General features: G+C 43.8%; 1 protein-coding gene across 1 annotated transcript in view; it reads left to right on the top strand.

Annotated features, from left to right (window-relative positions):
- GNAI1 (G protein subunit alpha i1) overlaps positions 1–27,582 on the top strand; it is a 70,163-nt gene that overhangs the window by 36,959 nt on the left and 5,622 nt on the right. Inside the window, exons 4-6 of the mRNA XM_007060810.4 lie at positions 3,179–3,336; positions 12,353–12,481; positions 27,222–27,351. Coding sequence (XP_007060872.1) covers positions 3,179–3,336; positions 12,353–12,481; positions 27,222–27,351 — 417 coding nt within the window. The remainder of the gene's footprint in view (positions 1–3,178; positions 3,337–12,352; positions 12,482–27,221; positions 27,352–27,582) is intronic.

A 27,582-nucleotide genomic window follows, 5' to 3' on the forward strand; every position in this document is an offset into this window, starting at 1 on the left:
ATGAGCGCATGGTATCTGTCAGGCTGGCTCTAGTGCCCTCTGGTACCACTGAGGGAAAAATTTCCTGTGATGGTGCACGCACACCTAATGTGGAATGGACATGAGCAACACATCACAAAGAACAGTATTTACGGAAAAGTTAGTAACCACTTTTTTTTTCCTGAAGGGAAGCCCCTCTATTCCAGACTGTTTAAGGATGGGAGGGAAGATACCCCACATTACCTAACTTCATAAAAAGAAGAGTTGATCCTAATGTCCCATAATAAAGCCACACTTGGTGTGTTTACTGTTCTCTAAAGGGAAAGGTGGTACTGAAGGATAAGTCATGAAACAAAAAGTAGATTTGTTGATGGAATTGGAGGTGGGATGAAGAGATGCATGTGATTGCTACCTTCATAAATAGTTCCGTGCTCCATAAATTGTTCCCTGCATCATGCAGCCCCTGTTTCTAACCTGGTCACCTTTTGAATCCAAGGTCTCCTATCCCTTTCTATTCCATCAAAGATACCAGTCTAATTGAGACCTACTTTCCATCTTCTGTTGCAGAAGCAGTCTCTTTGTCTCTTGCCATGCTCCCCTTTGCTTATAGTACCTTTCTCAGTTCTGTTGTCAAGGCTCCACTGTTTTATTCAAATCATTCCAGAGAAATCACCTCTGCCACTCTTAAAAAAATGTGCTTATACTTCGAAAAAAAAAAACCCAAATATTTCAACTACTCAGATGTATATATTCATAAGAAGAGAATATCTGTGTATTTAACAAATGTCCTTTCTTGCTTCTCCCTTTTCTTGGTGTCTGTTACTATTTCAGTTGTTTATGTAATCCACTGTTGAAATTGTCTGTTCCTTGGGGCAGGGTTTTTTCATCTTGGTATTTACTGGTAAATGTGTAGAACAGCTGTGGTCAAATTCTGCCCTCAGTTACACCTGTCAGTCTAATTGTCCTTCAGTGAAAGTTTCGCTCCTGTAAATGAAGGCAAAATTTGAACTGCAATCTGTTTCCTGGAGAACTGGGACCGATATTTGAGTTTGTGGCAAACAAGCAAGCCTTGCCTATGAGAGAATCAGAGCAAAAAGACAAGGACATACAATTCTTGTGATGTTGGGACATGCCATTTCTGTACTGTCATTTCAAACAGATCTGAAAATTAAGATGTAAGGAGGGGTTTTGTTTTTTTCTTGTGATTAATCTTTTGTGTATTGAAGGTCAGAGCAGTATAAGTGTAAGATAAGAAATTTTTAACCGGTGATACTATGATATGACTTATGAATTCCACGGTGTTCTAATATGATAATGTAATGGTTAACCCCCTCAAAACAAGAACTGCTCTTCATTATCACCATATCTAGAAATGGAAGGAGAAATAAAATTTCTTTATCAATAAAATTTAGTGTCTTGACACAAATATTTGATTTACTACCAGTGTGTCAATATATAAAAACTTAAATTAACAATAGGCTTTTATTTTCTACAGTCGGATGGACAGACTCAGACTTGTGCTACTGTGCTAAAAATAGATGTGTAGCTGTTGCAGCTTGGGCTTTGAAGCCTAGGCACGGGGGTGGGGTTTAGAGCCCAAGCTCCAGCCTAAGTTGCAACTTCAAAGTGCTGTCTACACTGCTATTTTTAGTGTGGTAGTGTAACCTGTGGGTGGACTAGAGTTCACTTCATTGCCCTTCACCAGTGCCTTAAAAAAACCGAGCTCCCATAGAAAAGCAGCAAGAGACCCAGAATTCAGTCTCTAAGGATTTTCAGCAAGGATTGCACGGGGTCAACCTTCACACATTCAAGTCTCAAAAAGAACAAAAGGAATGAACTTAATTAAGTACCAATTTTATAAAATCTTATGATAAAGAAACATAATTAAAATTTATTTTTATAGCATAACATGGCTACTTTATAATCCACATACATTATCTTCACAGTTTATTCATAAGCATAAATAAAGAAAACAAATTAAATCTAAACAGGTCAGTCCCCACAGAAACCCAATTAAAAGAAACTGAGCTCCCAAAAGCTTAGGTTTAGTTTGAGTCTCTATTAGTCTTTGATCACGAAATTTATATAGTCTGCTGAGCTAAAAGCAACATCTTCCCACCACTTGCTTGTAGAAATCTTTAGTTGGAATCCATGAAGACTCTTCTTCCTGCTCTGCTGAAATCAACTCAGTCAGCTAGTTAGCTACACAATTAATCAACCACTTAGTTCAGTATATAGATTTAAAAAAAAAAAAACTGCTGCAAAATGCTTTAGAGTTAGGGAAAACAGTCTGCTTTCTGCTCCAGGAGCTCAGCTTCTCCCAAACCATACAGTGCGCATGGCCTTTTGCAAAATAGCTGCCCTGACTACTTGCCCTTATGAAGTCTGAGTTCAGCAACAGGGAACCTATTTACCATTCCCAAAACTGCCACACTCTATTCCAGAAACTTCTGAGTGTGGAGTTCTAATTGCATCTGCCCAGACCAGATATAAAAAATGGTTCAGCATCTGACATACCGTCTTAGGTTGTCCTACAACACAGCATCTAACAAGACCAGGCTGTCCTGGACACTAGGTAACAGGATTGTTTACCTTTACACTAAGAAAGTTGGCAAGGCACTAAAGTCTGCATGTGGTGTGTGTCGAGGAAGACTTCGCGGTGTTCGTGCTGTGCACCCTAAAGTCCTTATGAGGTTGTCAAAAACAAAGAAGCATGTTAGCAGAGCCTGTGGCAGTTCCACGTGTGCTACATGTGTCCGTGACAGAATCAAATGAGCTTTCCTTATTGAGGAGCAGAATATTGTGTTTTGTGTCTTCAACACCTTCACAACAGAGTCAGAAATCTAAGTGAATCTCTTTGTATTGTCTGCCTAATAAATGAAAATTCAACTTTACAAAAAAAAAAAGAAAAAGGACCCAGACACAACTTATTCCTACCCCATCCCCATAGACCTCTTTAAAGAGATCTCCCTATTAGGCACGAGGGTTACCGTAGCATGAGTTCCGTGAGACATAGTCTGCCAGCCTGGGTCGGGAGGTCACTGTGATGGGCTGTGTAGACATACTCATTTCCTTACTCCACTAATTTGCTGTGGACTGGGCTGATGCTTTTACGTCCTTCTGTTGACTTAAAGGAATGGTATGGATTTCTGCTCTAGTTTTTTCCCTTTCAAGTTTTCTGTTTCCATGTTTCTTACAGGATGATGCCCGACAACTCTTTGTACTAGCTGGAGCAGCAGAGGAAGGATTTATGACCACGGAACTAGCAGGAGTTATCAAGAGATTGTGGAAAGATAGTGGAGTTCAAGCCTGTTTCAATAGATCCAGAGAATACCAGCTTAATGACTCTGCAGCATAGTAAGTGTAGAACTGTAACCAAGCCTGTCCCTCTCCTGTAAAATGGTAAAGATTGTAAGATGAAATTCTTTGAGGCAGTCTGATACTATGCTGATGGGAGTCTTAGAAGTACCTAGATAGAGGTGCCCTTTTCTGGGATCAGACAGCTGCAGCAGTCCTGAAGTAGAAGTCTGAACTCGAAGAAAAGGAATTGGGTGGGGAACCCAAATGTTGTGCTGGAATTAACAGGTCAAATCTGTGAGCAGTGCCCAGAGCAGTTAATGGGAGAAATAAAAACTAACAGGTACTCTCAATTGCTTTATATGGCCAGTTGTTATATTTCTGCCCATATATTGGGGGTGTGGGGTTGAGGGAGGAGTTGTGGTCTCAAAGCTACTTGTTCTGTACATTGAAACCTTCCATGACTGTTGGCTCTGAATCAGCATTGTTGATTGAACTTTGCTTCTGTTCCATTACATTAATATTGTGGTAGCACCCAAAAATACCAATCAGGATTTGTCTTTGTTGTGCTAGGCACTGTACAAATGCATAGATAGAGATAGTTCTTGCCCTAATGAGTTCAAAACTAATTAAGACTAGATGCAGCAACAGAGGATAAACAGATGGAAAATAGGGTAGGAGGAGGATAATAGTAATAAGATCATGTAATTATAGGCTTGTGATGTGTAAATCATGATTCTGAATCATCTGAACGTATTCTAAGTTTAATAAATCTTCTGTTCCTGATTGATCTTTAAATTTGCTGCTACTAGTTTTTTTGCAGTACAAAGGAAAGGGATCGGCACAGAATGGCTTTAGCATATCTAAAGCATGAATTACCAACACTGAGCAGTACACAAGTGTCATAAAAATAAAGGGAAGGGTAACCACCTTTCTGTATACAGTGCTATAAAATCCCTCCTGGCCAGAGGCAGAACCCTTTCACCTGTAAAGGGTTAAGAAGCTAAGATAACCTCGCTGGCACCTGACCAAAATGACCAATGAGGAGACAAGATACTTTCAAAGCTGGAGTCGGGGGGGGGGGGGGGAACAAAGGGTCTGTCTGTCTGTCTGTGATGCTTTTGCCGGGAACAGATCAGGAGTGCAGCCTCAGAAACTTCTGTTAAGTTAGTAAGTAATCTAGCTAGAAATGTGTTAGATTTCCTTTTGTTTAATGGCTGGTAAAATACGCTGTGCTGAATGGAATGTATATTCCTGTTTTTGTGTCTCTTTGTAACTTAAGGTTTTGCCTAGAGGGATTCTCTATGTTTTGACTCTGATTAGCCTGTAAGGTATTTACCATCCTGATTTTACAGAGGTGATTCTTTTATCTTTTCTTTAATTAAAAATTCTTCTTTTCAGAACCTGATTGATTTTTCATTGTTCTTAAGATCCAGGGATTTGGGTCTGTGTTCACCTGTACAAATTGGTGAGGATTTTTATCAAGCCTTCCCCAGGAAAGGGGGTGTAGGGCTTAGGGGGGATATTTTGCGGGAAGACGTCTCCAAGTGGGCTCTTTCCCTGTTCTTAGTTTAACACGCTTGGTGGTGGCAGCATACGGTTCAAGGACAAGGCAAAGTTTGTACCTTGGGGAAGTTTTTAACCTAAGCTGGTAAAAATAAGCTTAGGGGGTCTTTCATGCAGGTCCCCACATCTGTACCCTAGAGTTCAGAGTGGGGAAGGAACCTTGACAACAGGCTAAATGATTGGTTTAAATTTAAAAAATATAATAAAATGACCGATTCAAATCCATATTTAATGAACTAAAACATGACGCCGTTAGTGCATTGAGATACTATAGATCAGTGTTTCTCAAACTTTTTGATACCAGGGACTGGCTTGCTGCCTTCCTAAACTGTGTCAGGGAAATCTCGGGGACCGGCATTGGTCTACGGATCAGTTGTTGAAAAACAGTGCTGTACATATCTCCAGCCTGCTTTTATCTGCTCTGAACCTGGAGGACAGCTTGAACTTTCTAGAGTCTTCAAGTCATCGAGAATAGGGACAAACAGGATGAACTCAAGGTAGCAAATAAGTCTGAAGAAAGCACATCCATGACAAAAAGAACTGGAAAGTCACTTTTGTGGGTCATTTTCCTACTTCTAATAAGATCCCTCAAAGTCTCTATGCCTTCAGTATTTTAGCTTTATTGGGGAAATAGTCATTCCTTTTCGAGTGATGGTCCCTATTATATTCCACATGTGCCTGAAGCCAAAGCTTTTCAGAGTGGTTTTGCTCAGTGGTCCGCATATGTGCCCTTGTATTGCCTTGTGGTTTCGCCTGACTGATAAAAGGCTGCACCACTTGCCAGATCTGCCGGTCCCAGCGCCAGATTTGCATACCCCTCCTGCTTTTGTCGGTGGTGTCCCAGATGCTTTTACTGGTTCTGGTCCCATCAATGGACCAGATACTATTGACTCTGGGGAAACTCAGAAGCACTCTCAGCCCTCAAGAACTGTTCACCCTGGAGGGAGCGAGGTCACCACGTGTTCTGATGCACTCACCTCTGTAGAGGGCTCCATCTCATGCGTTATATCTACCACCTGCTAGCCGTACCCCTCTAACACATCCTGTTCTATTGACACTGGCATTCATGCAAGACTACGACTCCTGAATCTGACAGTCTGGATATTCAGCATAGTCTGCTGCTTCCATTCAGGAAACACAACTACCAGAGGGTTCCAACAGCTCCATGGCAGTTTACCCCTTTGCCTTACCCAAGAAGCTGGTATCTGTCTCCTTGGGCACAAGTATAACAGCAGCAAGATCAACCGGGTTGGCCATATTGGAGCTCATGGCCCCATTATATGCCTCCAGAATAGTCTCATTCGGCTCAGGAGAACTCCCCTGTTTCACCGTCCCACCTTGTCCGGCAGAGGTTCAGAAATGAGGTTAGAGGAGGCACCGATCAGGCCGGCTCCAACGGTACTGGCGGATCGGAAGAGATTCCTTTAATCATCTCCAGGCGCAGCTGTGTCATCAACACCTGCCTCTCCACCAGATGACTATCGTCAGTTTCAAGAACTCCTATGGAGATAGCCATTGTCTTTGAGATTCAACTGGAAGAGGTATGGGACTGTCAGCACTGGTTACTAGACATTCTGCACACTTTGGTACTGGCAAGGGTGGTCTTACCAATCGATGCTATTCTTCAACCAGCACGCACTGTGTGGCACATCCTGGACACTTGTGCACCAACCCCTAAGGGGGCTGCAAAAAGGTACTACACCTCTTCTCCCCCGCCCCAAACCAGAACTTTTATTTTCATACCCTCCACCTAACTTCTTGGTAATACAGGCTGTATTGGAGCAGACCAAACAACAATACCCACACTCCATCGCGGCAGACAGGGAGGGTAAGAGACCTGACCTCATGGGTCGAACGGTCTTCTCCTCAACTAGACTGCAGTTCCAGATCTCTAACTACTTGGCACTGATGGCCAAGAATGGCTTTATAAACTATGACTGGATGGAGGAATTTGCAGATAAGTTACCTCATCAGGATTGTACTTGATTCCAAGCAATTGTACAGGAAGACAAGTTTGTCACCAAGTCCATACTTCAGGCTGAAGTTGGTTCAGCGGACACGTCCTTGCATGTATTGGTGACTGGAATTGTCATGTGGAAGGAATCCTGGTTACAATCCTTAGGTTTCCCTAGAGAGGTGCTAAACACTGTTGAGGACCTTTCCTTCAATGAATCACACCTCTTCAATCAGAAAACTTATGATTCCTTACACTAACTAAAAGACTCTAGAGCCGTGGTGGGCAATGTGTGGCTCGGTGGGACGGGCCACCGCTTCTTGCAGCTCCCATTGTCTCGGAATAGTGAACTGCAGCCACTGTGAGCTGTGGGGGGCCGTGCCCGCGGACAATCGATGTCAGCAAAATGTCTCGCGGCCCGCAATCAGATTATCCTGATGGGCCGCATGCAGCCCACGGGCCGCAGGTGGCCCACCTCTGCTCTAGAGTCACCTTATGATCCTTGGGCATATATACACTGGAACCAAAGAGAAAATTTTATCACCCACCATCAGCCCAACAATATAGAACTCCACACTTCTGCCACCAGTGGACGTACGAACCTCATCAGAACTGCCCTAAGGTACTCCAACCATGTCTGCCTGTTCCAGTAATGCAGACCTCTGCACAACACACTGTCATCACAAAAGTGGTCTTTTAGTGCACCTAGAGAGCCATCAGTCACTGTGCACACCAGTGCTCTTACCCTCCATCCCTTTTGAGGGTCATCTCAAACTCTTTCTACCAGCTTGAGAGTTATATAACAATGGGCAAGTGGGTCTTGGACATCATTCGACATGACTACACCACAGAGTTTATGATGAGGCCTCCTCCACATCCCCCTCCCCCCCAGAGATCCCTTTCATGACAGTATTCTTACCCTACAGATGGACTTCCTCCTGCAGAGAGGAGCAGGAGAGCCAGTCTCGGCAGCCTTTTGTGGCACAGGGTTCTATTCCAACTGTTTCCTGCTAACCAAGAAGAAAGCGGGATGGAGACCAATCTTTGATCTCCGACCCTTCAACCATTCGATTTGCAAGTCGAAATTCCATATGGTCACACTTGTGGCCATCATTCCCTCACTGGAAAAAGGCATGTGGCTCTCAACATACATATGACCTACAGAAGGTTCCTAAGATTCAAAGTGGGGCATCAACACTTCCAATACAGGGTCCCATCCAGATTTGCTGCTGCCCCACAAGTTTTTACAAAGGTTTTCTCTGTGGTAGCTTCTCACCTATGATGTCAGGGAATCCTTGTCTTCCCCAACCTGGATAACTGTCTGTTGGCAGTGTGGTCCAAAGAGGAAGCTCAAGCATTGATGTCCCAGCTTCTTCTACTTCTCTCCTCCCTAAGAGAGCATCAACGTCGAAAAATCAACTTTGTGCCACCCTTAGTCCCTGGAATTCGTAGGATCTCACATAGATGTGATCTCTGCACGAGCTTATATACCACAGGACAGATTCCAGAGCCTACTGAACCAAATAGTCCTGATAACCTTCAAAGCCCTGGTCTCTGCCAAGACCTGCCTTTCCATTCTAGGGCACATGGCGGTGTGCACATATATCACACCCTTCACCCGCCTGCATCTTCACTGTCTACAGCTATGGCTGCAAAGAATCTATTCTCCTATGCACCAATCTATGCACACCCTATTTAACGTTCCACCTAATGCCATCTCTTCTCTTCGGTGGTGGACAGACTCGCTACAAGTCTGCTCCGGGATGCCTTCCTCCCATCCTTGCCAACTGTGATATTCATAATGGGCGCGTCGCTCACAGGCTGGGGTAGAGTGTCTCAACCTTTCCAGACTATTGTATCCTTTTCAGGAGTCCGATTTGTCTTGTTTACCCCAGGTTTCACCTCACTTAAAAACTACTTGCTTGCAAAGTCAGACATAAAAATACAAGTGTGACAGCACACTGTTACTGAAAAATTGCTTACTTTCTCATTTTTACCATATAATTATAAAATAAATCAATTGGAATATAAATATTGTACTTACATTTCAGTGTTTTGTATATAGAGCAGTATAAACAAGTCATTGTATGAAATTTTAGTTTGTACTGACTTCGCTAGTGCTTTCTATCTAGCCTGTTGTAAAAATAGGCAAATACCTAGAGGAGTTGATATACCCCCTGTAAGACCTCTGCATACCCCCAGGGGTACGTGTATCCCTGGTTGAGAACCGCTGGGTTGGGGCACTTACATTGGAGATCACAAGGCACCTGGACCCATGCGAGAGTCCAGAATGCACATAAACATACTCAAACTTTGAGCAGTACACAAAGCATGTCACGTGTTCTTACCAGTTATCTGTTATTGCCACATCCTCGTCATGTCAGACAACACCACCACAGTATACTACATAAACAAAGTGGCACAAGGTCCCCAGCGCTGTGTACGAAGGCAGTTCCTCTGGGAATGGTGCATTGCACATCATATCCTTTTGTCAGCAGCCTACCTGCCTGGTACCCAGAATGCGATCATAGATTCTCTCAGCAAGACCTTTGCAACCGACCACAAATGGGAGTTGCACGAAACGATAATCACAGACAAGCTTGGTTGCTGGGGCACACCAATCAGAGATCTTTTTTGCATAACACACCAACACCAAGTGCACCCAGTATTCCTCTAGGAGAGGACTCTGTGCTCACTCACTGAGCAACGCTCCGGTCGTCGATTGATCAGACTGGACAAAGTATGCCCCCTCCCTTCCCCGCGTCCTCCAAAAACTCCAGCAGGACAGCCATTCTAATCTCTCCATTCTGGTGTCGTCAGTTCTGGTTCCTTCTTTTTCTCCACATGTCGAAACAACCTCCACTCCAGCTCCAGACATTTCCGGAACTGCTGGCAACACAGTGGCAGACTTAGGCATCCATATCCACGGAAGCTACACTTGACAGCATAGATTTTGAATGGACACCTCCATTAGCACAAGAATGCTCATTGGCAGTGCAAGATCTCTTCTCCAATAGCCAGAAGGACTCCACAAGGCAATCCTGCTAGGCCAAATGGACATGCTTCACCTCCAGGGCCCAACAGCAAGATCTTACCCCCAAAGCTGTGGACATCCCTATGCTTTGACTATTTCCTCTACCTGAAAACCTCAGGACTCGATCTCAGCTCTGTCAGAGTGCATGCAGTCACCATTAGTGCTTTCCTCCCTCCAGTAGAAGGGTATTTGATTTTTACTCACCCCTAGACCGTGCGATTCTGGAAGGGCCTTTTATGTAAATATCTGCCAATTCAGCCTATCACTCCCTGATTGGACCTCAGCCTAGTCTTTATACCTCTTTAATGAACTCTCCTTTGAACCACTGGCCTCCTGCCCTCGCTCTCTTTCTCTCTCCTCTCCACGAAGGTCATGTTCCTTGTTGGCGTTACCTCAGCGAGGAGGGTTGGTGAACTGGGAGCCGTGCTGGCAAACCCCGCTTTTACCACATTAGGTAAGGACAAGGTCTCACTGTGACTGCATCCCAAGTTTCTGCCAAAATGGGTTTCACAATTCCATCTCAACCAACCCATACTCTGCCTACCCCCTTTTCAAAACCACACGCCTCTAATGAGCAACAAGAAAAGGAGTACTTGTGGCACCTTAGAGACTAACCAATTTATTTGAGCATAAGCTTTCGTGAGCAACAGCTCACTTCATCGGATGCATACTGTGGAAAGTGTAGAAGATCTTTTATGAGATCTTTTAATGAGCAACAGTGACTTCATTCCCTCCATGTGTGTAGGGCCCTGGCCTTTTACCTACAAAGGATGAAGCCATTCCCAAAGTGTCCCAGGCTATTTGTCTACATAGCTGAGAGAATTAAAGGACGACATGCCATTTCCACCCAGAAAATCTCTGTGGGTCTCAGGGTGCATTAACTGTTGCTATCAATTGTCGGGAACTCCCCACCAGATGGGATACAAGCCCATTCCACGAGAGCACAGGCATCAACCACAGCCATGCTCCACAATAGATCCCTTGCAGGTATACGTAGCAGCCACGTGGAGTTCAGTACACACCTTTTCCTCTCACTATGCTCTAGTATGTGCATTCGGTGCCAGATGCCTCATTCGGTGCAGTGGTCCTCTGTTCTACGGTTCCACCATCTTCCTTGCACCATCTTGTCAATCACCCTCACTGGAACACAATCAGGCGAAACCACAAGGCAATACAAAGGTGCCTGTGCGGACCACCAAGCAATATTACTTTGAAAAGCTCTGGTGCATGTACATAACCCTCAGTGGAATACATACAGGGAGCACACATCTCGAAGAACCTCCAGTTACAGGTAAGTAACCTCCTCTTCTCTTTCCTGCAATTTCATAATGACAGCACAGTTTACTTAACACCCCTAATTATATCCCTGAAGTTGATAATTTCTGATCACATAGGCAGCCGTTCCTTTTTTCTGTTCCTTTTCAAAGTGAATGTGAATAAAAATCACATATGTACTGTATTTAAAGCACTGAATTGATGGCATGCATCTCAAGAATTTCAGAAAGTAAAACACAAGGCTTTATTTTCAAAACTATCTGACTAGAAGGAAAGTTACTGTGGTACAGTGTGCCAAACCAGCCACCTAGTCAATAAACAGAATCACAGAGCATTAAGTCACATGAACATCTGTTGATTCAGTATTTTGGCTGGAACATTCTTCATACATTTATTAATTCCCATTAAGGGACAGCATATTAAAATATTTTAATTCTGTAGACAGGTGTAAAGATAATGAAATGTATTATCTGTTTACATGTTTTCCTACTTTATAATTGCTTGCACCAATTGGAAGAAAACCACATATGCGTTCTGAGACTTAGAAGGAAGAATTATTTAAGATGGAATTAATTGCTTAAATTTTCTTCTTTCTAGAATAATATTTTCCAGTATGCACTTTTTTAACTAGTACAGGCTTGCCAAACTTTTTTAAAATTCTATTTTTAAACTTGTAAATTCATAGATTCATAGATATTAAGGTCAGAAGGGACCATCATGATCATCTAGTGTGACCTCCTGTACAACGCAGGCCACAGAATCTCACCCACCTACTCCTGCGATAAACCTCTCACCTATGTCTGAGCTATTGAAGTCCTCAAACCATGGTTTAAAGACTTCAAGGAGCAGAGAATCCTCCAGCAAGTGACCCGTGACGCGTGCCCCATGCTACAGAGGAGGGCGAAAAACCTCCAGGGCCTCTTCCAATCCGCCCTGGAGGAAAATTCCTTCCCAACCCCAAATATGGCGATCAGCTAAACCCTGAGCATATGGGCAAGATTCACCAGCCAGATATCCAGGAAAGAAGTAAATAACCTGTAAGACTTAAATGTAGTGTGCAGGTTCTCTGTTTTACTCCAAAGAATACTGTCCGTGCGTATGTCTACGATGAACGCTAAACTGAATGTGCTGAATAGTTGTGAGGATTTTTAGATATGTTAAAGATATTTTATCTGTTATAAAAGTTATCTGTGCAAATCTCTTATCTTTTTTAAAATAATTAAAAGCGGTGTTTATTTTATCTTTAGTTACTTGAATGATCTGGACAGGATAGCACAAACCAGTTACATCCCGACTCAACAGGATGTTCTCAGGACTAGAGTGAAAACTACAGGAATAGTGGAAACTCATTTTACTTTCAAAGATCTTCATTTTAAGTGAGTATTCAAGCTGTACACATAACCCTGTGATATGTTTTATTCAAAGTTTTAAATGTTCGTTAACAACTGTGACTTACTTTTATCACAACTTATTTCTTGGCATTTGGAACTATATTCAGAGAAGATGGGGTGTCCACGCGGAGGGAAGGGCTTGGGGGAATGACTTTCACAGTGAGAGACCAAGTACAATGAAATAACACAAACTTCTTGGAGGCATATTTAGCATTGAATTGTAGCACCAGGAAAGCCTATTTAATTCCCATGTAAACTTACATGTTTACATGAATAATGTGCATATATAAACTTCTTTCAAATAATCCTTTTTGTGTAATGTTGAAGAACTAGTGATTGAAAAATCAGCTTTTCTTCTACTTGAAAATCAGTTGAAGAGCTGACGGACTATGAACATTCACTATTTGTGAAGTGAAACCACCAAAATATCTTTTATAGTACATCTAAATGCTGATTTCTATCCCAGTTTGCAACATGATGCTTTGTTTACTGACTAATTTTGCAAATCTGTTTTTTTTTTCTTCATGAAGAAAAAATGAGACTTTGTAAAGACAGTTCAGGAAACTTCTAAGGAGCAGACGTTTCCGCATCAAGTCTTATTAAGAGATGTTATCTCTCTGTGCATTAGGTGTTTTGCAACTAAACATTTTGAAATCTCTTCTACTTCTCTCAGCAAGCAAATGCATGAAAAGGATACAGGGGAAGAGTTACATGTACTGTCTGTGTAGTATGTAAATCAACATGGGTTTATGGAAAATAGATCTTTATTTTTCGATGAGATTATAAGTTTGGTTGATGAAAGGAATAGTGTTGATGTAATATGCTTAGGCTTTGTGAAGTGTTTAATTTGGTACCGCGCTATATTTTGATATAAAAACTAGAGCAATGTCAAATTAACATGGCACACATTAAATGGATTTAAAATGGCCTAACTGATAGGTCTCAAACTGTAGTTGTAAATGGGGAATTGCCTCGAGTGGGTCTCTCTCTAATGGGGTCCTACAGGAATCGGTTCTTGTTCCTACACTATTTACCATTTTTATCAATGACCTGGAAGAAAACATAAACTCATAACTGATGAAGTTGGCAGATGACACAAAAATTGGAGGAGTGGTAAATAATGAAGAAGACACGTCACTCAGAGCAATTGGAATCATTTGGCAAACTGGGCACAAGCAAACAATATGCATGTTAATGTGGTTGAATGTAAACACAGAATAAAGGCCTCAATTACAGGATGGAGGACTCTTTCCTGGAAAGCAGAGACTCTCTGAAAAAGATTTGTTGCTGGTGATGGATAATCAGCTGAACATGAGCTCCCAGTGTGATGCTGTGGCCAAAAGATCTTGGTGGAGGCGGTGTGCCGACCCTCATTGGAGCCGAGCTAGTCGACTCAGCACTGAGTATTTCGGTGTTGGTGTGGAGTGCTTCTCCCACTGTGGGAGTCTCTCGACACCATTTCCCATCACCGATGCTGAAGAAAAAACATAAGCAGGTGGCTGAGAGGGGGTGTTCCCCAACTCTGAAGAAAGCCAACCATGGGTAGCACAGTGGAGTGTGACTTGAGTCTGGCCAGTCCTCTCTGTTGAATCCAGTCCCGGATCAACCTTCTGCACCAGAGGGACATTGTGGCACCAGCAGAGTCGTGGTGCTGTCAACCCCAGAGGCATTTGTTGCAGCCAGGGACTTGTTGGTACTTTCGGTACCACTGTCGCTGGCAGTACAAGAATTGGTGACGTTGGTGCCAGTGAGCAGAAGGCAGCAAGTTGCCCCAAGCTCCCGTTTGGTACCCTCAAGAGGGAAGCCGTCCCTGCTGGTGTCAGCGCAGGTCTCCTCGCCTCAGCACCGTTCCCAGGCACCAAATAGTACTGCCCCTCTGTGGGCCCTGAAGGAAGGCTAGTCATTTGACTCAGAGTGGAATTGTATTCCCAGCCAAGGAACTGTTCCCAGTACCACCCCAGTCAGCCTTATCAGGTTATGGATCCAGATGTAGGGCTACCCCGAAGTCCTTGGCACAGTGGGCACTGGCCTATGCATATGCAGTGGCCATTTTTGAACCCAGGGGATTTTCCCCTGATTCCAGGCGCTCATGCTCGGTGGTCTGAGAGAGAAAGCATTTCCATCCCATCGAGCAACACCCAATCTGGACTCAGGTACCAAGTTTAGTACCGATCCTCAGAACCTAGACCCTCAGGATTGGATCGATGCAGAAGGAGAAGAGGAGGACCACCTGCCAGTGCAGGCGTCCTCATCGTCCTCCCTGGATGGGGTAGTGTCGGGTGAGCGTGTCACCTCCCCACGATGACTTCAAAGTTCACCAGGAGCTGTTGAAAAGAGTGGCCTTGAATCTTGCACTGAAAGTGCAGATAGCTAGAGGTCCTCCCACAACCTGGCTGATATTTTGAGCGCAGCAACCCCATTGAAGGAAGCTCTTCCTCTCAGTGAGGCCATCACAGACAGTTTTAAAGCCCCATGGCAAACCCCATCCTCCCTGCCTCCCGCCTCAGAGCTGAAAAGAAGTATTTTGTTCCCGCTCCAGGGTATGATTATTTGTACTCCCATTCCTCTCTCAGGCCTCTGGTGGTCTCGGCGGCCAACGAGAGAGAGAGAGACAAGGGCAACAAGCAAAAACCCCCAAAGTGAAAGACTCAGAGACTAGACCTTTTCAGGACAAAGGTGTTTATTCTATGGGGGTCTGCAGCTCCGCAGTTCCAACCAGCAGGTGTTGCTGGGGAGGTGTGACTTTAATGTCTGGGACTCGATGTTAAAATTCAAGGACTCAATTCCCCAGGAGTCCAGGCAGGAGTTCTCTGCTCTGGTAGAGGAGTGTAAGTCTGTAGCAGGGACTTCCCTGCAGGTAGCCCTGGACGCAAAAGACTTGGCGACTAGATCTATGGCTTCTGCGGTGGTCATGCGCAAATGTTCTTGGCTCCACTCTTCAGGAGTGCCAATGGAGGTCCAGCAGTCCATTCAGGACCTTCTGTTCGAAGGCACTTGGTACTTCTCAGAGCAAACAAATGCAAAGCTCCATGGTCTGAAAGACTCCAGAGCCACCCTCAAGTCCCTGGGTCTTTGAGGAAACACTTCAGGCCCCAGCACTCCACCTGTTTCTTAGTTCCATCACTCCAGAAACGTCACTCCGTCACTGCAAAAGAAATGAAACGGGTTTTAGATGCAGGCAGCTGCCCCCATCTGCCTCAGCATCCCTACCTGGGCTGCCCAGGTGGGGGCCAGCCAAACAGATCTTTCGATGGGATTCCTTGGGCATTATACCAATTCCCATGTCATTAGATCATGTCCCCTTTTAGTATTCGGGCCGCTTGCCCCTCTTCAACATGGCATGGTCTCTTATCACCACAGACCACTTTGTGATGAACTCTGTGGAAAGGGGTTATATGCTTCTGTTTATTTCCGTCCCCCTCCCCCATGCTCTCCTTCTCATGAGCAACTTCTGGCTCTGGAGATGCAAGCCTTTCTCTGAATGGAAGCCAGGGAGGAGGTTCTTCGTGACTTAAGAGGGAAGGGTTAGGGCAGCCCAATTTGACAGCGAGTACTTCCTCGGTCGGGAGTGCCCTGACCTCTTTAAGAGGGACTCAGCACGGTATGGGTTCCCTGTCACCTTCTATTGCCTGGTACTGACATACCTCTCTGGCTAGTAAGAAGGCAGCACCAGCTGTGCAGTATTGCTCCCCATCACTGGTGCCTAAAAAGAAGCTGAATAAGTCGGACTGGGGGTGCTCTCAACAAAGCCTTAAGGCCATGGAGCAACTGAGATCTGTGCTGGGCCACTCTCTACAGAACAATCGGTACCAGTGACTCTGGGCCCAGAGAGGGGTCTTCAAGTCTTCAAATGAGGTGGTGAGGAGCCTTCTTGCCCTCCCAGCACTGCCATCTCCCAGGACTACCAGGTACAGTCCTAGCACCGCAGGACCCAGTGCCTCAGAGACAAGTGCTAGTACTGGGCAAGCCAGCAATGATGGCGCGACACCCCACCATCACGTCCCTCCTCGCAGGGCTCGACTGCTCACCATTGCAGCACCGCTACCTGGCACTGATGGGCACCGCGCTGCTACAGTCACCCAGGAGTGGGTCCTCTAGCTCCAAGTCAGAGGCTGAATTGTACGCCTCCCGAGGGAGCACACATTGAGTCGACTATGGGCATTCCACAGCCATGGCACAAGGGCTCATCCCATCGGCATGGCCACCGACCCAATGGCAAATGCCACTCCTGTGGCTGATGTGGACCCCTTGGACGGTTCAACCATTCCAAGGTTCTCACTCAGTGCCCCCAAAAGTGAGAGCTCCCCTGCTGTTCCCTTCAGAAAGGGGTTCGGTTCTGGGTGCCGAGGTGGCTGAAGCACAGGATACCCTGTGGGGGACTCACCAACAACAGAGGACATGCAAGACCTGGTGTCAGTCCAAGCCTCATTGTCGTCTTCCCTGGATAAGGCAGTGGCAGGGATGACCATAGCACCCATTCAAGATGATTATAAGGCTCACCAAGAGCTTTTGCATCATGTGGCCCAGAACCTGGACATACAGGTAGAGATCGCAGAGTCAGCTCCTGCCCTGGTGGACATATTAGCACTCTTGTGACTGGCAAGAGTGGCCCTGCCCTCAAATGAAGCCATCTTGCAATCTATGAGGGCTCTGTGGCAACCCCCCGCAGCCCTCCAGCTCACAGCAAAGTATGTGGAAAGAAAGTACTTTGTAATCCTCCAAGGGGTGAGTATCTATACACTCATCCCCCCTCCAGGATCCCTAGTCGTTGCTGCTGCGAACGAACGGGAGAGACCAGGGCAGCAAGGCCCATCGCCGAAAGCGAGAGGCCAGGAAACTGGATTTATTGGGCAGGAAGTTATACTCGACAGGGGGCCATGGAGCGACTAAGACCTGTGCTGGGCCACTCTCCAAACATCTACAGAACAATCGGTACCAGTGACTCTGGCCCCAGAGAGGGATCTTCAAGTCTGGTGCTCATGGACTACCAGCCTAGGGTGAGCCACAGAGGGGATACAGCCCTGGCCCTGCCATCGACACCAGAGGCAAATGAGGTGGTGAGGAGCCTTCTTGATAGGGGGCCTCCAGCTTAGGATATCAAACCACCAGGGCCTAGGCTGCTATGATTTTAATTCCTGGTCAGCGATAACATTTAAGGAACTCTTATCTGAATTTGTGGCCCTAGTAGAGGAGAGTAAGACTGTGGCCAAAGCATCCCTTCAGGAGGCCTAGGATGCTGCAGCTAGAACCATGGCCACAGAGATGGTCATGAGGCGGAGCTCTTGGCTTCAGTCCTCTGCACTGCCCCACGAGGTACAACAAACAATTCAGGACCTTCCATTTGAGGGGAATTCCCTCTTTTCCGAACAAACAGACACTTGGCTTCACTGCCTAAAAAATTCAAGGGCCACTCTAGAGTTGTTGGGCCTTCACACCTCAGCCCCAATGCGCAAACAGTACAAGTCCCAACCTGTGGGCTGATTTTACCCGCCGCAACACCAGCAGAGGCAGGACATCAGCCAGTGGAGGAGCAAGGGCTTCCGGAGGAGGCATACGCCGCACACCTCTGCAGCCTCTACTTCTGCGCCTGGGAAACAATTGACGGGTTCTAAGCAGATCTTTTGAGGGTACACCGGAGGACGGCATACCAGACCAAAGTCTGGATCTTGCCCCTGTGTTTGTGAACTGTTTGCCCAGTGGAAGTGGGATACACCCTGCAATTAATTTCTTCCACTCCGTCCCACCCTCCCTCCCCAACCTTCAGGGACCTTCTCACAAGAGACTTCTGGCCCAGGAGGTCCAATCGCTCCTCAGGGCAGGAGCCATGGAGGAGGTTCCTATGAAATTAAGAGGCAAAGGGTTTTACTCACATCACTTCCTGATCCCGAAGGCCAACGGGGATCTCGGAAGCCTGAACAAGTTTATGAAGAAGCTGAAGTTCCGCATGGTCTCCCTGGCCTTTATCATCCACTCTCTAGATCCAGGGGATTGGTATGCTGCCCTCGACTTGAAGGACGCATATTTTCACGTAGCCCTTTTTCAAGGAAACAGGAAATACCTCCGATTCATGGTAAACAACTATGATTATCAGTTCATGGTGTTACTTGTTGGACTGTCGAAAACCCACGAGTATTCAAGAAGTGCCTGGTAGTCCTGGTGGCCTTCCTCCGGAGGAGGTGTGCAGGTTTACCCATACCTGGACGGCTGGCTGGGCAAAGGCTGGTCCATGGACCTGGTAAAAGCACACATGGAACTCATACAGTCCACCTTCCAGGATCTGGGTCTTCTGATAAATGCAAAAAGGTCAACTCTCTTGCTGGTTCAGAAGATAGAATTCATAGGAGAAGTTCTCAACTTGAACTAGGCCAGAACCTCCCTTCTGGAAGACCATTTCAGAGTTGTCATATCAATCATAAACGTTCTGAAAGACTTCCCCATCAACACATCAAGGAACTGCTTAAAGTTTTGGGACCTCAATCTGCTGTTGTCAAGATGGGGGGGCCCCATTAGAGCAAGGGGCATGTTGCCATCGGCTGAATCTATCCTGGGGATCACATCCTGCATCCACACACACTACGAGTTGGCAGAGGTGCCACCTCCTCGCTTGACAGCATACTCCACAAGATCGCAAGCTGCTTCAGCGGTATTCGTGGCACAGGTCCCAATCCTGGATGCTTGCAAGGCAGCGATCTCATCCATTCACACATTCACCACGCACTCTTCTATCACTCAACAATCCAGAGATGATGCAGCCTTCGGTCAAGTGGTCCTCCAGTCTGTCTCAGCAAAACTCCGATCCCAGCACCTAATTGATTGATTGGGAATCACCTATATGGGAATAAACATGAGCAAGCACTTGAAGAAAAAACTGTTACTAACCTTTCTGTGTCTGTTGTTCTTCGAGATGTATTACTCATGTCCATTCCAAAACTTGCCCACCTATCCCTCTGTCGGAATTGCCCGCAAGAAGAAACTGAAGGGGCAGCATGTTGTTGAGTGCCTATATACCGCACCCTGATGGCGCCAGAGTTGACCCGACAGATAACACTGGGGGAAAACTTCCAGCAACACTGCACACGGCACATGTACACCTACATTGGAATGGACATGAGCAACACATATCGAAGAACAGTAGTTACCGAAAGGTTAGTAACTGTTTCTTCTTTGAGATGTGTGGCCCCTATGGGTATTCATGTCCTCCCTCCTTCCCCTTAGTTTGCATTATCTTCTGATTTGCAGTAGAGTAGACGCTAGAGAGGCAATCAGTCGACACTGCCCCTTATGCCGTCAGTTGGGAGCATGAGGAGACGAAGGACACGGGTACAGGCACAGACCAATGCAGACTATTGAAAATTTTTTGCTCCCTGGCACATGTGGGCACTCACAGTGAATGTCCATAGCGCCCACATATCTGAAACAGCTCCAGTTAAGGGTAAGTAACCTTCCTTTATTATTGCCACTTTTGCACCCCCTTCCCCAAATTTCTCTTCTCTACCCATGCAGGAAAGGAATATGATAATTCAGTCAGTTGTTTATATATTTGGGGGCTATCAATGACTTTCACCAATGTAACTGAGCACATAATTTGAAGTCAATGGGGAGGCTCTGGTGGCTCTGCAAAGGGATATTGGATACACATGCTGTTGACACATGAGCTGGAAAAAACTCTAGTTAGCTCTCCAAGACCTGGGCTTGTTGTGCAAAACAAAGCAGGAATAAATAGTAGTAAAATCTTAATTTTTGTCACTCAGCAGTTATGATTGCGCATGCATGTGCACACAGATCAGGTTTGTTGAGTAAGTGCAACTTTATTTACTTATAGTTATCTTTTAAAATAGAACTGTACTTTAGAGGGTTTGGTGCATGGAAGGCTGTAACATTCTTGCTTCTCTTGGTGACTTGTATGAGTAACTCCCAACAGAGTTGCAGAAATTTTAAAATATTCTGAGCATTCCTGATGCTACTCAAGAGTCCACCAGAATGAAGTGTGACTAAGTAGGATGCAATCTTTACAGGAAATTCCACAAGTAATTTAATTTTTTAATCATAAATCTGTTCACAGATATCACTTATAAAATGAAGATCAGTGTGAACATATGGCCAGCATATATCTTTGACATGAAAGGTTTTTTGGATATGTAAGTTCATACATTCCCATTAGACAGGAGCCAGCTGCAGCAGCAGCTTTTGTGGCAGGAGATGCTGCAACTGTTACTTCAATGAGCAGCAGTCAAAGAGACTCTGAGGTGAGAGTAAGGAGAAAAGACCACCTGAACCACACTTCAGAATTGTTTGTATAGGAGGTGGCAGCTGGTGGGCGTGTGTGTGTGTTTAACAACAACAAAAAAAAAGTTCTAAGATTGAGAAGACTGATCTCAAGTTCTCACAAGATTATGTGGCAGAGTGGAGTGAGAGAACCATCCACTCTTTCCCACCTTGCTACCTCTCCAATTTTTTGAGGGAAGAAGCACCCTTATTCACACAAGAATATGACAGGCAAGGGATGGCAAGATGGAACCCCCTGCTCTGAGTTAGCATTGAACTTTGCGGGTAGAAGTGATATGGGATGTATTGGACAAGGTTTCAGCAGACCCATTACTGAGAAATGCAGCCCTGATCTTCAGTTCTGCCCACTGTTGTCTGGAGATCTGCCACTAGGCTTCTTGCAAAGCCTCACAGCTTAAATTCATAACTTTGCTAGACAGTAAAAATCATGGATTCAGTAGGGACACTGGTTTTAGATCTCATTACAACAGTCTAACCGACTAACCCTCCTTTGTCTCATGACTGCAGAGGTGTTAATTGCCTGCTTAACTTGAATGATCCTTTGCAAGATGCGTTAGCTCTTTTTGCTTAGCAATTTGTTCCACCTTGTATTTAGCTGAGACACTCTGATTACCTTTCCCAGACCTGAAGAAGAGCTCTGTGTAGCTTTAAAGCTTCTCTTTCACCAACAGAAGTAGGTCCAATAAAAGATATTACCTTACCCACCTTGTCTCTCTCAGTAAAAGTCTTGGTATTTTCCTCTTGGTGTCTTTTTAGGCTATGTCTACACTAGCACTTTTGTTGGTATAACTTATGTTGCTCAGGGGTGTGAAAAAAGCGTACCTCTGAATGACATAAGTTGCACCGACAGAAGTGCTGATGTGGACAGTGCTTTGTCAGTGGGAGACTGTCACTCGTTGGGTGTGGTTTGTTTATGTTGACGGGAGAGCTCTCTCCCGTTGGCATAGAGCAGTTACATGGGAGATCTTACAGCAGCACAGCTGCAATGGTACAGTTGTGCTGCTGTAGGCTCTCTAGTGTAGACATGGCCTTAGTCTGTTTGGAGGAAGGACAAGACAAGTGACCTGTGTCCCCCTTGCCTTCTCTGAAATGGGCCTTTTGTGCACCCTACACTGAAGCAGCAGATAAAAGGTGCCAGTGGGAAGGAAGTACCAGCTGGGCTTGTTGGCAGAATTTCAGTCACCAATGAATGGAGCAGAGAATTTTACTCGGGCCGTTTTCCTTGCAATTCTCTGGCACTTCTTTCCGGACTGCCATTTCTTGGGTAGCGGTGTCTGCTAGCCCTGCTTTACTCCCTTGCTTCCTCTCCCGTTGCTTGGTGAATTTGCAACCCAGACTGTTGCATATTGGCAAACTGTATCCTCAAAAGCAGTGATTCTGAAGAGGATTTAAGGGCCGTGGTGGGTACCTGGATGTATAAGCCGGGAAACATTGAGCAGGAATAGAGAGCTAGTATTACCTCTAAACAGCACTGGTGAAATCATTATTGGAATGTCTGTCCAGTTCTGGTGTCCACACTTCAAAAAGGATGTTGAAAAATTGGAAAGAGTTCAGAAGAGAGCTGCAAAAATGAGTCAAGGTCTGGAAAACTCACCTTACAGTGAAAGATTTAGGAAGCTCAATCTATTTAATTTATCAAAGGGAAAGTTAAGAGGTGACTTGATCACTTGTTAGTACCTGTAAAGGGCTATTTATTCTAGCAGACAAGACCAGAGGCTGCCTAAGAATCCTAAAATAGATTAATTCAGGCTGGAGATAAACCACACATTTTTAAGTTTGGGTACTTAACAATTGGAACAGCTTATCAAGGGTTGTGGCTTTTCCATCACCTGAAGTCTTAAATCAGGACTAGATGTCTTTGTAAAATAATATACTTTAACTCAAGCACAGGGTATTAACGTGGAGGAATTTCTGGATGAAATTCTTGGCTTGGTCAGATTAGATGGTTGTAATGGTTGCTTCTTGTTTTAATGAATCTGTTCTTATGAGGGGACACAGTTGCTTCTTCAATTTTCTCACCTGGCTTTGAGGTGCTTGATGTGGTTTCTCTTTCCCTTCTTTCCTTTTCCCTCCTATATTCTTTAGGTGGATTGAGGGAAGGGCCACATGCACTTTTTTTTTTTTCTTCCCCCTCCCTTCTCCCTGCCTACTCTTTCTCTCTTCCCAATCCTAGGTCTCGTGAAGCTTCTGCTGCTCTTTGAAGAAACAGCTGCTGCTTTTGCTGCGCTAAGGCTCCTATGGTAATACAAATAAATAGGCACTTTGGCCGCTCCATCTGCTTCATTCCCTGATGACATACAAATATACCTTAGTAGGAATATGTGGCTTCCTTCCAGTATAAATGCAGGGGGAAAGAAATGGTCAAATCAGAGGCCCTTAGCCATCCAGAATTACAGTTTTAAAGACCAAAATTAGGCTCTTATTCACTCTTGATGAGTTAGTAAAAAATATTTTTAAAAGAATGGAGTCCAGCTGCACTTTAACTTAATACCTTAACCAATATTTTTTTAATTCCTGCTAGGCCGGCCAATCTTTTGAAAATGAGGATCACTAACAATTATGGACCCCTTTTGCCCTTGGATAAATGATTGCAACTTCCATTGAATTCAGTGAAGTTATTCTACGTGTATCTGAAGATAGAAATAGACCTTGAACATCAATTTTCAATTGGTCTGGATGATTGTGACTTTGCTAAGGTCACATGCAAATCTTATTCATTGGATGGCTTACCAAAGCATTGTAACTTTTCATTTAAAGTCCGTGGGAGAGTTCTTAGATCAATTTTAACTTAAAATCTAAACTATTTTAAAAATGTGTTTTACAAGTAGATTACTAACCTTGCCCCTAATTCCAGCCTGTAAACTCTTGTGGTTTTACAGTCACCCTTTTTTAAAAGCATTTTTCTCCTCTTGCTATATTAAAGGCTCGCACAAACAAGGGGGAAATATGACTAGCTAACTGACTCTACAGAGGAAACAAACTAACTAGACTACTGTCAAAGGCACACAATAAAGTGTAATGAAATAAATAAATCTGCTATGTGATCTTAGGTGTTAATTGAAGCAATCGTAGATACAATATGTTGGCAGAAGTGTGGGAGTTTTGTTTTTAAGTTGACTTTCCTCTTAAAATAATATGTTCTATTTAGTTTCCATTTTTTTGAACTTTGAAAAAGAAATCATAGATTAGTTCTTTAAGTTTGCTTTAAAGCTTATAAGTTGTTTTGGAACTGGAGATAAGTGTTTTTCTTGCTTTATGTACACTGAAATGGCTTGTAATGAGAAGAGCAACAAACTTAGTATTAATTCACTATAAAGTAGCATTTGTTACATAAATATATTTACTGGATAATTGTGATTCTTGTGCAGCAGCTGCACTTCTGTTCTAAATATCTAGTCCATTGTGTCTGTTCCCACTTTTTAAAAAAAACCTTCAGTATTTATATTGATGGAAATGCATGGTATGATTTGACAAATCCAAGTTTTAAGACTTTTACTACATTGGAAATGTATTTCATTTGTATACTTTAGAAGGTTATAAGTATACTGAATTGTTTTTGTTCAACCATGAAAAAATGTAGCTGTTGTGGCAGGTGGAAATGCATCCTCCCCACTCTGTCTTCCGAACTCTGTGAAAATTACGTTTCCAGCAGTAACATTTAAAAAGCCACACTATTGAATATCTAGCCTCAGGTGTAGAGTGATCTGCAAACTGATTAGTAAAGCCAGGGAATTTGAAACCCCTGGGAGTGACAGTAGTACAAATTGTGAGTTACTGACCCCTAATTATCAGTTCTGTTTGTTCCTCAGGAGGCTGAAGATCTGGCTATCAAATTTCTGACATCTTGTTAGATTACTTATTCATACTTTTTGTAGATTTTTTTTAACTTGTTTTTCCTCTTCTTGACCTTTACTTTGGATGTAAATGTCTCATGCAGCTAGGCTGTGCCTAATTGGTTGCCTGATTAGCCTTTTTTTAAAAAGGAAGCAGAACTCCATAAGATACATCTGAAAAAGTGGTGTTTTACCCACGAAAGCTTATGCCCAAATAAATCTGTTAGTCTTTAGGGTACCACCAGACTCCTTGTTGTTTTTATAAAATTTAGAGTTTTTGGGTGGAGCATCACAAGGGTTAAACAGTAGTAGTTAAACAGGAGTGTGGGAAGTCATGAGGATTTTAGTTTTTTTTGTTTAGTTTAGTTTTGTTTTAAAGGAAGCAATAGTGGTTTTATAGACTTGTTGAATCAGTACTAAAAATAACTCGCTTCTGAGCAGAATCTTTTTAGATGCAAATGGACAGGGACAAGTTTTGAAGAGAGACATATTTTAATATATCAGGGTACATAAGTAATTTAAATAACCACATAACATTGTAGACTTCTAGCTTATCGTAAACTTTATCTATCCTTCCATCCATCCTGGTTTTGTCATGTCTACATTTAAAAAAAAGTTCTCTGAGGTAAGGCAACATTTCTTTGTTGTCTGTAAAGTACCTAACATGCTTCTGAGCACTGAATAAATCTAAAGTAGTAGCAGCAAGTTTTTTATCCCATTTTGATAAGCTGTATCTCAGAAGTTAAGATGGTCCTTTTTGGTTATTACTTATCCTATCTGTTTAAAACCTTACCTTTTAGTTTTGCAGAAATACATCAAAGCAATTTTCTTTCTATGCAGTTTTTGATAGGTCTCTTATAATTTATCAACAAACTTGATTGTGAAGCTTTGTTTTTGGTGCAAATAACTCCATGTATATCAAACATGGCAAAGACAATTTTCAAAGTAAGGATTAAATTGTAATGATAAATATTTAAATTGCAGTGTTGAATACTTCAGGACCTTTAGAGCAGTGGTTCTTAACCACGGGACCGGGGCCCCCCAGCGGGCCACGAGCCGGTTTCAGGGGGGCCTCCAAGAAGGGCCAGCATTAGACTCGCTGGGGCCCAGGGCAAAAAGCCAAAGCCCCACTGCATGGGGCTGAAGCCCAAGTCCCTGAGCCCTGCCAGGGCTGAAGCTGAAGCCTGAGCAATGTAGCTTTGTGGCGGCCCCTGTGGCATGGAGCCCCAGGCAATTGCCCTGCTTGCTACCCCCTAATTCCTGCCCTGGCTTTTATATGCAGAAAACCAGATATTGTGGGACAGGTGGGCCATGGAGTTTTTATAGCATGTTGGGGGCCTCAGAAAGAAAAAGGTTGAGAACCTCTGCTTTAGAGCATGTTTACACAGCCCGCAGCATAGAGAGCCTTCCATACTAGGTCAATAGACTTAGGTAATGGGGCTTGCACTAGTGGTCTAAAAATAGCTATGTAGATAGTGTGAAGTTGCAGCTTGGGCTTTGAAGTCCACTCCACTCACTCGGCTTCAGAGCCCAAGCTCCAGCCTGAGCTGCAACTTCAGTTGCTTTTAGGAGTCCTCAGCTAACACAAGCTTTGAATTGTGAGAAAACTGAGGGAGAGTTATGACCACTTTGCCCTTTATGCCTTGTACAGTGGTATCAGGAGGCCATAGGCCTCAATTCATGACCTCAAAGGACAGTGCTATTCAAAAGACTCAGATCTCACACCCATAAGGTGCATGCGCACCAACAAAGGGATCCATGTTGACTAAAACGTCTTGAAGAACATCTCTTGGGTACTGAACTGCTTACTTCAGCTTATATACTAGAGGTCTTTAAAGATAAACCTGATCAGCTATAGGAAAGCGAACTGGATTTTTCTGTTTTAAACATTAGCAACTGTCATGTTTACCAAACCCCAGCTGTATGCCTGTACACCAGTCAAAACCCAACTTAACTTCTAGGCTGAATTTGAAAAGCTGAAAGTTAGAAAAATTATAATTTGAGTGATAAACAGTGTAAATTTGATTTAGAAATGTTGAAACAGTGAAAATAAAAACTGGAAATGTAACTTTTACTCAATTTTCAGAGTGTAATCCAAGTGTTTTTACAAAACTTCCCCCAAAGCAGTGAAACACATAATTACTCTGTGCTTCTGAATGTACAGGATTTTGCACCCTAGCTCAAAGCATTTGTGTAAGAAAAGAAATGTTTTCATGGTCCATTGTATTTTTAATGCTAGCATTTTTTTTCAATAAGCCAAAGAAGTTGAAAAGCTCTTTATTCAAGTATGTGTGTAGTAAAACTAAATCCAGGTACATATTTTGCAGTGGGTTTTGATATCTTGCAGCCATAAACAGTTGCAGATAAACTGTGTAGTAGAGATCACATTTACTTCTGCAGGGCATTTTATTTGCTTTAGTTTCAAAGTAATTTTTGGCTTTAAGGCTTTATTAAAATTAATTTTCAACACTAGGGTGTTACTCTAAAACTTGAATACTCTTTTGCCATAAAATTGTGTGATCAGACTAGTACAGTCTGCTCTCAAATTTTTGTATAGTATTCAGAAGGCTGGAATTTCAACACTATCTTATTTTTCTGTTTTGCAGAATGTTTGATGTGGGAGGCCAGAGATCAGAACGGAAGAAGTGGATTCATTGCTTTGAGGGAGTTACAGCAATAATATTTTGTGTAGCGCTCAGTGATTATGATTTGGTCCTAGCAGAAGATGAGGAAATGGCAAGTAAACTAATCTTGAAGGAAGGGGGAAAAGAGGAAGTAGAAACTAAATGATCTTGAAGGAAGTTAAACCCTTTATGAAAAGCGTGTATATCTTCTGTTTTCACAAGAAAGTAATTTCCACTTGCAAATGTCCCAGTGGACAGTAGAAATGGTGAAAAAAATGCCATCTCTTTGAATATTACTGGCATAAGAAAATATCTAGAAAGAAATTCTTACTAGCTACTTTTG

Source organism: Chelonia mydas, chromosome 1 (assembly GCF_015237465.2).
Source record: "Chelonia mydas isolate rCheMyd1 chromosome 1, rCheMyd1.pri.v2, whole genome shotgun sequence".
NCBI classification, from domain to species: domain Eukaryota; kingdom Metazoa; phylum Chordata; order Testudines; family Cheloniidae; genus Chelonia; species Chelonia mydas.